The following is a 12,136-nucleotide window of genomic DNA, read 5'->3' as shown; positions in this document are numbered from 1 at the left end:
GGAGAACTCGGATCCAATGCAAACCACTGGGCACGAGCATATTCTCACTCAAATACAAACTCAGAAGCCCTCAGGGTGAGACAAGTCAGGGAGTGAGGTCCTTCCGATGAGGACAGTGACAAACTGATGGTTTCCAGAGGCGGGGTGTGTTGTGGGGTGAAAAGCAAAGAGATTGAGAAGTACAGGTTGGTAGTTACAAAGTAGCCTCAGGAATGTGAAGTCCAGCACAGGAAAAACAGTCAATAATATTGTAATAACTATGTATGGTGCCTGGTGGGTACTGGAAATATTGAGGGGAACACTTTGTAAAAATATGGTTGTCTAACCACTACACCTGAAACTAATACAAAATAATATTGAATGTAAACTGCAGCTGAAAAACATTTTAAAAAGAGAACAAAAGGGAGGTGGAAGGCTCCATCCAAAGGGGGGAAGCGGGAAAGTGAGTCCAGGGTGGCTGAATAGACAGTGACACTTACATAGTGCATTCTACATGCACTGGTTCAGTCACTTTACATGTGCAAACAGCCTTACAGCAGAAACTCCACGAGATAAGCACCATTGTTGTCTTCCTCGCCGCTTTGCAGAGAAGGAAACGGAGGAGCCTAAAGACTGCGTGTTCAGGCACACATGGCTCATAAGCGGCAGAGCCAGGGTTTTAAACCCAAGCATTCCAACGGCAAAGTCCCAGTGACCAGTGTACCATCCATATTGTCCCTCCAATTTTTTTTAAAAAAGGTATACATTTGTATGAAACCTGCAGTTTTGCTATGCTGGCGACTAATTTAATTTTTTTAAGCACCACAATTCAAGCAAAGCATGCTGGTGTGTGACATCTTCTCAGGGTGTACAAACCATGACCAAGTCCCCAAAGCATGCATCACTGCATTTAACGTACCTGGTAGGCTCGGTGGTGACACTGTCAGGAACTCACAGAGACTTGGACCCTCCTGTGGGTTCAGCTTTGTCACTCCAGTGGACATCCACCCTGATGAACCTTTCAAACCTCAGGTGTGGACTTGGTTAAAGGAGAAAGAAAAGGATCTAGCAAATGTGAGAATGGCCACCACACTTGTCTGTAGACCATAGGAAGTTTCAGACCCCCGCAAATTGGTATGAGTTTGTCCAAGAGGTCACCATGCTCTTTTCCTATTGCAAAGAAGACACAGATGGGTTTAATATATTTTCTTGCTTCTACTACTGTTTTGTGTCAGACCATTTCAGTGGGACTGGAATTTTTTTTTTAGAACCAAGGGAAATATTGAGGGTTCTGCAATGGTTACTTCTGCTTGGCAAAATATTCATTTTTGTAAATATGAATGTGTAGATTCATTGGCAGATGCTAGGAAAAACTTACTGGTAATAACAAAGTTTTTATTTTTGTACCCATGCCCAGAACAATTTGCTGTGCTGAAATATGACATGAGTAAAAATGCTAGATGTTTATATTTCTCTGGAGAAATTATTTCAAATCATTGAGTAGAGATATAAATTATGAATTAATTGTAGTGAATAGAATGTTTCACATTCTTTGCTAGAAGCCAAAAATAATGATTGAATAAAGCCCCATTAACACTTCCTGTGGACTAATTTAGCTAGTGGGTAAGGTATTGGTATATGTGTTTGCTTTTCCTTTCCATGTTGTGTTGAGATATTAAACCATCTGTTCTTGTGTATAAACGTTTTCCTGGATTCAGATGGGATTCTGGACTATGATATGGTTCTATGATTATTATGGGGTGATCAGAGTGTTTATAAGAAAATCTTACTTTAGGGGCCTCTTAATGATCACTACAGGCTTAGGTTGGCAAAACATCTCCTCCTGGAAGCAAATTGTTTTTTACAAATGTTGGTGTGGTTAATTTTCAGTATCAGCCTAAATTAAATGATATTTTTTAATTCTTAAATTAAGATGATATTTTCGTCCTTGGACTATAGTTCATTTTTAAGATTAATTCTAAGTAGACTCCTTGCTAATTTGTTTTCATTCTCATCAAATGGAAATATTTCTAAGAAAATTTATGACCACTGTGCCAGATAATAGTTTTATCTGTAAACTCAAGAAAAGTTATGTGTACATGATTATTTTATGAATATGCATAAAATATGATTAAGTAACACCAAATATTTATCCCTGTCAATCAAATAAAATAGTCATAATCCAAAACATTTTAGAACATTCTAGGTGTGAATTTGTAAACAAAGTTTAAAGATTTACACTATATCTAGCAAAAGATTTCCATCTGGGGAAAACAACAACTTAAAATCAATGCTTCTACTTCACTCCCCTCACCCCAGGACACTTAGGTAATACAGTGCATTTCCATGAACGACAGTGTCCCCCTGCCTTGAAAGGAGCTGAGAGAGGCAGGGAGAAGGGAGCCTGACAGGAGCCCCCAGCGGCTTTTAATATTCTCTTATTATAGCACCCACCCTTCGTCTCTCTCTCTCTCTTGAGAATCACAGATTAAAATAGATTGAAGTCTGATGGGCAGCTCTCCAGTTGCTTTTTGCAATTACAAACTTAAAATAACTTGACTTTAGTTTTTAAGTTTATGAATACTTTAAGGTATTTTTACATCAGGAAGATATGTTGGGCACCTTTCTAATTCATTTGTTGATCATCTCTGCTTTACATACAAACTATGCTTTCATTAACGGTTGTTATAAAACAGGAGGTGAGTCGTGGATATAAGGATGTGATTGTTCTCTCTTCATTTTCATAGCACCATCCAGTAGAAAACCAGGAGACCCCCTTGTCATTTCAGATATCAAAAAAGGCAGTGTGGCACACAGGTAAGCAAAATGGACTTTCTGGTTCATTCCAAGGCATTTCTAAATTAAAGCAGAAACAATCCACATATAGCATATGCACATACAAACACATATGCATTCATATTTTTTCTCATTTCATGATAGGAAAATCTTCCACAGGCCTGCAGTGGTCCACTGCCAGTGATAAACTCTCAATGGAAACACCGCACTCCAGACGGGTTTTCCTCCTACTGTAGCCACACTGAGTTTCCCCGTGCAGGTGGAAACGGCAGAGGCACCACATCTCAGGCCTCCACTAAGCGCATCCCACCTTGGCTTCCCACTCCCTCAGCCCTCTCCTAGTATCCAGGCTGCCAAGGATCAAAAGAGTAGCACAACAATGTGGAGAAGCTTAAGGGATCTGGCTATAGACCTGAGACATTACCTTCCTTCCTGGGAACCTTACAATGTTATCCTGTTCTAATAGAAGACAGTACAAGAAAAAAAACTGTTTTTAACACCCTGCAATTTAATGTCATGGCAGCCATCCAAAATAAGACTGGAAAAAAAGGGGGCTTGTCAAATAAAATTCAGTTTAAACAGTTGAAGAACCTCTTTTCCTCTACGGACTGCCATAATGCTACGTTACACTTAATGCCTCTTCAATGGCCTGGTGAAGTGCTCAGCGTTACTCATGTGTTGCTTTGCATTTATTAACAGAACTGGAACCCTGGAACTTGGAGATAAATTACTTGCAATAGATAACATTCGGCTGGACAACTGTTCCATGGAAGATGCGGTTCAGATCCTCCAGCAGTGCGAAGACTTGGTGAAGCTCAAAATCCGCAAAGATGAGGATAACTCAGGTATTCATAGCCTCCTTAGTTGAAACTGGTTTCTCTAACTGCCCATCTGTCACAAAAGATAGTAGATCTTGATGTTTTGCAAACAGCAGCTGGCTGGCAATACTGTAGCAGAGTTTTACATAGTTAAAAGGGTCTTTAAAATGTGCATTGAAAGTGTAGTATTTAAGTAATGGTGCCTTTAAATGATACAATTAAGATAGAGTCATTACATAACCATTAGTACAACTGGGAGTTAAATAACTTTTAAAGATGAAAATGAAATTAGCACCCAGTACCACCCTAATACAACAGAACAAATCGTTTTCAAGTTGATGGTCATATTACATAATTATAATCATAGTGCATGCTACATTTTCACTTAATTTTATAAACACAGTACAATTTTATAACCCTTAATATATGTCATTTTTATTTACTGACTGTAATTTACCATTCTTCTCTCCTTACTGAGATCACTTTTAATTATTTATTTTTATGGAAAGTACAATCATGGTAGTCTTCATGCCTAGATATCTTTCTTCAACTTTTCCTCTTTTGAATTATTTCATTAGAAAATATTCCTAGAAGTAAGTTTGCTCGGTCAAATTGAAATGGAAATCTCACCATGAAGAGTCTTGTAGCACATTTCAGTCTGAAAGGGATGTATCCATTTTTAGTGCTTCCAGCAACATGGACATCCACTGGAGCCGTGCTGCTCAGACTTCAGTGGGCCTCCGAATGTCCTGAAGAGCTTGTTAAAAAACAAACAAAAAAATGAACAAACAAAACAGAAACAAACTCATAGATACAGAGAACATTTTGCTAGTTAACAGAGGGGAGAGAGGTTGGGGAGATGCGGGGAAACGAGGGAAGGATTAAGAAATGCAGATTGGGCCCTGGCTGTTGTAGATCAGTGGGTTGAGCACGGCCTGTGAAGCAAAGGGTCACTGGTTCGATTCCCAGTCAGGGCACAAGCCTGGGTTGCAGGCCAGGTCCCCAGTAGGGGGCACATGAGAGGCAACCACACACTGATGTTTCTCTCCCACTCTTTCTCCTTCCCATCCCCAATCTCTAAAAATAAATAACATATTTAAAAAGAAAAAAAGAAATACAGATTGGTAATTACAAAATAGTCTTGGGGATATAAAGTACAGCATAGGGAATGTAATCAGTGATATTGTGACAACTATGTATGGTGCCAGACAGGTACTAGAATCATAGGAGTGCTTGCTTCATAAGTTACATAAATGTCTGGTCACTATGTTATACACCTGAAACTAATGTAATATCATATGTCAACTATAATTAAAACACTAAAAATTATTTTTAAAAAAAACACAGTTCTTGGGCCCTGTTCGCAAATGGGGCGTAAGATTCTGCATTTCTAACAAACTTCATAGGGATGGATGCTGCTCTGGTCCAAGGACCACACTCTGAAAGGCCTGCAGTAGAAGCCCTTTTACCTGACTACAATAAGACCAGACATAGTTAGAAAAAAGTCATTGATTGAAAGAGTCAGCTGATGTGGGGAATTATAGGAAGTATATTTATATCCATAATATAAATGTTTAATTTAAAATTATGCCAGTCTTATGGGTGAAGCCAAGGCCTTTCATAAAAATATTCTGATTATAGTTATAAGTCTTTTTACTTGTTTGCCTAAACCATAGCCATAATACACAGTTTATGATTTCTGTTTGTAGGATTTTGTTTGTTTATTTGTTTCAATAGTGAGGATTTTAAAAATTCAAAGCAATCAGAGTGCTTACCCCATCTAGATTTTTATTTTTCCCAAAGCTGTTGGGTTTTTCCTCTGCATAATTAATAGCAGGTGCTTGCTTAATGAACCCCCCCTTGTTGAATCTTTCCAAGCATTTGATTTTATTTTCATAGAAACACTACACTCATATTTCATAGGTTATGTAAGATTCATTAAATTACATAGTTACAATAGCAAGTAAAACTGGGACAAAACAGACTTGGGAATAAATGTAATTAACTCTAAATTTTTACATTTACAACTCAAGAGGTAGCAAAAGCAGACATTCACAGCGATGCTGGAGAGAAACTGATTAATCTGGAGCATTTCCTGTCATCGGCCAATGTAATTCACAGAGGATGGAGAGCCACAATTAATCTGGTGAATTGGTGAATTGGAGCTTGGTTAAGAGAGCGTCTGCTGTTTATAATTCATGCAAACCAATAATGAGTTATTGTCCATGTTCTGGAATCACCTGTGATCAAACTACCTAGACCTAGAGTTCATGGTTATGTCAGGCAATGTGTTCACGATTCCTAATCAAAGTCGAAACAAATCGATAGTTACATCCCACCGTACATCCAGGAAGGATGATTCTGTCCAAATATATAACCAACAGTTTAAAATACGCCCAGCTCTCTACTCATTGTTATTTCCCAAGCAACTGGCTTTATGTTACCAACATTTGCATCCCTCTCCGTACAAGCAGGGCTTTGACTGCACTTTCTTTTGGGAGTTTCTTTCAAAAGTGGGGTAAGGTCTTCAGGATCACTCTGGGTTCTGTGCTAGGGAAGAGGCAAAGCCCTGTGGAGAGCCCCATTTTGCATGATTTGCCAGGCTAAACAGACCTCAGCTACCTTCCTAGCAGAGTGAAAAGGCCAAGCCAGGGGTGAATATGTTTGGAGCCCATGGGTGGCGATGGCTGCAGTTCCAAGCCAGGCTGAGCTCGTGCACTGGGAGGAGTTTCACAACAACTGAGCACAGGAAGAGCCAGATCCGACTTTCAGTTGTTGCTTTCCTTCGGCTCACTTTTTCCCATTTAGACCTTTCCCCTACAATCCCTGTGCCTAAGATTATGGTAATCATAATACACGTATTAAGCATATCTTTCAGCATCATTGGTTTCATTGCTCTGCCTTGCACCTCACCCCTGGCTTGGCCTTTTCACTCTGCTAGGAAGGTAGCTGAGATCTGCCTGGCTTGGTAAATCATGCAAAGTGGGGCTCTCCACAGGGCTTTGCCTCTTCCCTAGCACAGAACTCCGAGTGATCCTGGAGACCTTACCCTACTTTTGAAAGAAATCCGCAACAGAAAGTGCAGTGGAAGCATGGTTTTCAGATGTTGTTTAGTCTTTGTTTTTTCATTCATTCATGCTGTCAGCGTTCACTTAGTGTCTGTGAGGTGAAAGGGACTGTGCTAAGGACTGCTCGCTCTTAGATTAAAAGGGACACAGTCCCTGCCTGCCCGTAAATCAGTCACCACCTTTATAGGGACAACAGAAGAAAATCAATAATTAACAGCACTAGGGATGTTCTAGGGGTATGCACAAAATGCTAAGAGAATATGGGGGCCTCCATTGATGCCTGGAGAACTCAAGGAATGCTTCTAACAACCTTGGTCTTGAAATTTTCTGGGAGGTATTGCTGGAATTAGTCATAGGAAGGGTGTGAACCAAGCAGGAGGCCGGAGAGTATGGTGCATCGTCTTAGAAGATGTGGCTGAAGCAACAACTCTGTGTAAGGACTCAAAGCAGGAGAGTGAAGAACTGCTGAAGCCAGATTATTATGGTCCTTCTAAATGATGTTAAGACATTTGAACTTATCCTAGAATTCAACGGGGAGGACTTATAGCAGGGGAGTGAGGCCATTAGTAGCTGGTCAGGGAACACAGGTCGCAACCGATACCAAAGCACTGAATGAGACATTGGAGAGTGTCTGAATCAACTGTTTCTAGTCCAATCTGGGGAAGCAGGAGAATAAAAGGACCGAGAGTGCTAGATGGGCTTCACAACTGACACGCTGGGAAACTTAGGAAAATTAACTTCTCCGAGCATCAGCTTTCTCATGTATAAGTGTCCATTTAATGCCTACTTTCTCTGGCTGTTTTCAGATCAAAGGAGGTAATGAATCGAAGCGCTCAGCAATAATGTGTGGCACCTAATAAGGCCCAATGAATGCTAATGATCAGCAGTCATTATTAGGGTGTTTTTAAAGCTAATTTTAGCTGTATTTCACAGTGGCCAGATCTTTCGGAACACTTGATTGTAGCGATTTCCCTCCCTCTATATTCAGAGACCATGCTGCCTTCAGGAGCCTTTGCATTTTCTGTCTTTCATTACCACAGAAACTTAAATTAATTACAGCCAAAGGGTTCCTGCCCGGATCCCAGGCTCCAAAACAAGGGCTATTCCCCAATCCCAAACCCGCAACAATAAAATAACCCTCTTGAAATAGCATCTATTGTTCTGCCTTGATTGCACCTAAGTCTAATGGAAATGCAGAAGGGTGAGTTTGGAAATCTGAAAAGGAACCCTGTAGCAAAAACAGGAGAGAACTGGGAAGAACCGTAGGAAGAGGAAGGTGGAGGCTTCCAAATCTGTCCCAGATACTGGTAACTTCTGAGCTTCTGCTTAGATCACGTAACAGTAAGGAAGCTGTTCTAAGCGGTTTGTGTACACAGGCCTGTCCCCCTCCGTGAAATGCAGCTATACTCCGAAATGCATTCCATCACTTTCCATTGAAATGAACTTTGATTGACCTGTGCATGTATGCGTTCCAAAGGCTCTCTTGCCGATCCAAGCCTCCTATTCGGCCGCAGAAGCAGCTGCCGTTGTGGATTCAAGCCAGATAGTGCTCATTCTGTGAAACAGGCGGTGCTCAAGAAGCCCGAAAACAACGTTGCCCATAAGTAACGCTGCCGTTTTGCATCTGTTCCATGGTCCCATTCATTTTCTTAACTAGAGCTAAGCAGAACAAACAAGGGCGCTGGCCGCCTCTCATGACTTTCACTAATAGTTGTAAACCTTCTGTTGTAATATAAAAGCTGTTTATAATATCATTACCATCTGGTTAGACTCACTTTGCATCTTACTGGTGATCCCGCATTTTTTCTTTTCAGAAAGTTTCTGTTCTGGTTAAACATTCCAGTTGCTGCTTTCTAAGCTGGAGCAGCCCCAAGGAGAGGGTGTCTTGGAGTGCTTCCACCTCCAAAATCGCCGGGCTCTGTGGGCCGTTATCACCCTGCTGCTGAGGGGCAGGACCTTTCAGCATGCCAGTTGAGCTAAAGCCCTTCAAAGGCAGCTGGAACTGGAAGTGCAGCCTGAAGCCGGCTCAGCCACTTTGGGGACTGGAAAAGGAGGACATTCTGTGTGTGCTGGTTCCCACAGTGGCAGCCCAGGTCTCATCCTCACACTTTGAATGAGCCAGATTGGGTTTGCCTTGGCTTAGCAGGGAGGATGAGCAGAGAGCTCTCTCAGAGAGTTCTTCTTTTGCACCTGAAACTGGAGGGCCACCAAGTTAAGTCCACACCTCCTGCTGTGCTGCCTGTCAGCACTCAGCCGGAGAGCAGAAACAGGGATTGGATTTCGATTACACTTTTATTAATCAGAGGCCAGCATTCTGAGAAGATGGTGGGTAGAAACCCTAACACCCACCTTCCCCTTGGGCCTTCAGAAGCAGGTGTATATAGCAGAAATGTGGGAGTTGGGGAGGAGGAAGTCCCAGGGGAGCTCAGACTTCCCTTTCCTGGGGACTCAGGGGAGAGGGAGCCTGAAAGGGAGCTATGTAGCTTCCTCCCAAGCTCACTACCATTGTTCAGGGGTTATCTCTTCATTTGCATTAACATTTCTCCCTTCTCCAGTTGCTAATGGCCCAGAGGGCTACACATTCTCTGGTTGGGGAGGAGAGGTATAAACCATTTGCTCTCAAGTGTCCTTACTTAGGGGAGACAAGGTCTGGTGAATCACCAGCTGGCTGTAAGTTGCTCAAACTGTTTGGCCTTGTTTAATTTTCATGTCTCAGTTTCCCCATTCCAGTTACCCAGGAATTTTCTTAGGCAATTCTCTCTCAGAACCAGTGACTGCATGCTAACATCAGCGTTTATGCATCCTTTCTATTTATTTATTTTGTGTATAAAACCTTTTATTTAGGCTTAGTTTCATGGTACATATAGGATGGAGAATCCATAGGAAGTTAATATTCCAGTTTTTTCTGTCCATGAGGATGTTAGTAGACAGTCAAAGGTAGAGACAGTATTAGTTTTGTTTTGTTTCTAATTTATTGTTTAGTTACAGTCGCCCCGCCTTTTCCCCCATTGCTTACCCCTACCCCAATGACCACCACTCCCACAGTCAATCCCCTTTATTCATTTGTTCGGGCATCTACTGAAATGTCCTTGGTGCCAGGTGTAGTTCCAGGCACTGAGGATGTAAAGATAAACATCTTTGTTTTCAAGGTGATCTTATTCTAATGGAGGAGACAAGCAGAGAGATAATTAAAACATCTAGTGAAAAGAACATGCTAGAACATGCCTTCTTGATGGGGACAAAAGTCAGTTCTCAGAAAGTAAGGAATCTTAGATATAACATTATAATGGTTAGTGGCCCTCCAAAGCTCAGCCCTACCTGAGTGAATCTTATTCCTTCATATTCCTCTTGTCAGGAAGAAATTTAATATACGTTTTCTCCTTGTTGGGGGCAGAAGCAAGAATTGAAAGAAAAAGGTGAGAAACACTAGAAGAATGCCTAGGAGCTCTGGGAGCTCAAAGGCCTCTAGCTCCAGTCAGGGAGCCAGAGACCTGCCTGAAAGACAAGACCTCTGAGCCATGTTTCAAAGTTGCAGTAGACATTCTCTGGGGCAAGAAAGATGTCTGTGCACAAGGACTGACATGTGCAAGGTTAAAGATGTCAGGAAAGTGCTTTTAAAGAAACTGCAGTGAGGAAGAGATTGGAAGATTGGATGGGAAAGGGAAGATGGTGTGACCCTCGGGAATCCATAGAGGCCCCAGCTCCGTTGGTGCAAAAAAAAGGGGGTTGTATTTTATTCTCAAAGAATTGGGGGACCAATGAAGAGCATCAAGTAAGAGAGTAACATATTCAGATTTATGCCTTTAAAATGTCCTAGGGAGAAAAGAAAAGGGATTATATGTGAGCAGCACTGCTGACAATGAATGGGAGGGAGGGGGCAGAGGCTGGATCCCTACCCGGAAAAAGTTTGGAAGAAACCATTGTTCAGAAAACCTGGGGGGAGCTGAGGTGGGGCCTCCTTTCCAGCAGGTGGCGGTGGATGCTCTGGGACCTTGCCTGGGGGGCAAATGGGCAAAAAGGGTCTGGGTGAGACAGTGTCCAGGCAGGCGGTGGCCAGCACCACCGTCTAGGACAATGAGGAAGCCAGGCTAATCAAATACCCGTTCACCCGAGGCATCCAGATAGAGTTTTCTGAAAGAATCAAAATATTATTAAGTGAAATATGCATTGTCATAAACATTATAGATTTACTAAATTAAATACTGTATTTATTTAATGAAGTATTATTTAATAAAATATGTTATTAAAACCTTGCATTGTTGTTATAAAAACTTTACATATTTAAAAATAGAGAAAAATGGTGTAATGAACCATCATACATCACTTAGCATTAACAGTTGTTAACTTACGATCGGTCTCAGTCGCTCCTTAGCAAACCACCCGCGTCCTGCTGGCGGCAGCGGACATGGAAACCTGGGAGGAGCTTGTGAACCGGCCCGCAGAGCCATTGAGGTCTTGATACAGAGCAGCAATTTTCAGCCTTTTTTTATCTCATGGCACACACAAACTAATCTCTGAAATTCTGCAGCACACCAATAAGTGTTCTATCTTTTGCTGATCTGACAAAAAAATAGGTATGATTTTGATTCATGCACACCAAACAGCTATTGTTGTGTTAGCTGTTGTCACTTTTTCATTCGACAGTCTAAGGGAAGAGAGGTCAGTGCCCCTGAGTAGTCGGGTATTGCGCGCCTTAAAAATTCCTGAGGCACACCGGTTGAAAATTGCTGATACAGAGGATTCTCCGCTGCCAATAGAAATTGAGTCAAATGTGGAAGATTTTTATACGTTAGATGTTGATCTAAACACTGCGGTGGGTGGCGGTTGGTCTTTAATTCTGTGTGTAGGGAGCCTATTGGGAGTAGAGCACTGAGGAGGCACAGGCCATGCGCACATTTCAGAACCCCCCAGCCACAGCGGGGGGTGAAGTAAGTGGGGGTAGGAGAGGACGCAGCGCTTCCAACGTCGCTATAAACCTCTCATTTTCTTTTTGTTGTGACTTTTCACTGCACACACAGGTACTTGAATTGTTACCTCAAGCCTTCCCCCCCGCCCCGTCCTTCTTTTAGGATCTCATATCATACCTGAGCGGGGGGTCATTGCAGAAATGGGACTGTGTTCATGCTCCACCGTGGTACAGTCGGACCGTAAATGCTGGCTCTTTTGTTAAAGTAGCTACTAGGCCATGTCACTGCATCCTTAGGTATAGAAATGAAAAAGCTCCTTAACCGTTTGTAGCTCCTGGGCCCGGGAAATAAAACGAGAAATGCTCGAAATCCTTCAGCATGCCATTAGCAAATAAGACCCTGAGACTTCATGTCTGCAACCTGGACACAGTCAAAACACCCACCCTTATTGAAGGCATCGCATGGCATCTCTCAGACCAATGCTTTAGGCAGACAGCACTTACACTTCCTCGTGCTGATGTTACATAGCAGAAGAAAATGAAGAGATTAGCTGGAAACCCCCCCCACA

General features: G+C 42.1%; 1 protein-coding gene across 8 annotated transcripts in view; it reads left to right on the top strand.

Annotated features, from left to right (window-relative positions):
• Window positions 1-12,136, top strand: part of GRIP1 (glutamate receptor interacting protein 1) — a 666,005-nt gene that overhangs the window by 613,337 nt on the left and 40,532 nt on the right. For all 8 annotated transcript variants that reach the window (XM_037063095.1, XM_037063099.1, XM_037063097.1 and 5 more), the window contains 2 exons: window positions 2,727-2,796; window positions 3,475-3,620. In XM_037063095.1, coding sequence (XP_036918990.1) covers window positions 2,727-2,796; window positions 3,475-3,620 — 216 coding nt within the window. The remainder of the gene's footprint in view (window positions 1-2,726; window positions 2,797-3,474; window positions 3,621-12,136) is intronic.

The sequence above is a fragment of the Sturnira hondurensis genome, unplaced genomic scaffold, assembly GCF_014824575.4.
Source record: "Sturnira hondurensis isolate 20B ecotype Veracruz unplaced genomic scaffold, ASM1482457v3 Scaffold0014384, whole genome shotgun sequence".
NCBI lineage: Eukaryota > Metazoa > Chordata > Mammalia > Chiroptera > Phyllostomidae > Sturnira > Sturnira hondurensis.
The sequence above is the reverse complement of the archived record's forward strand: the minus strand, read 5'-3'. Positions and strand labels throughout refer to the sequence as shown.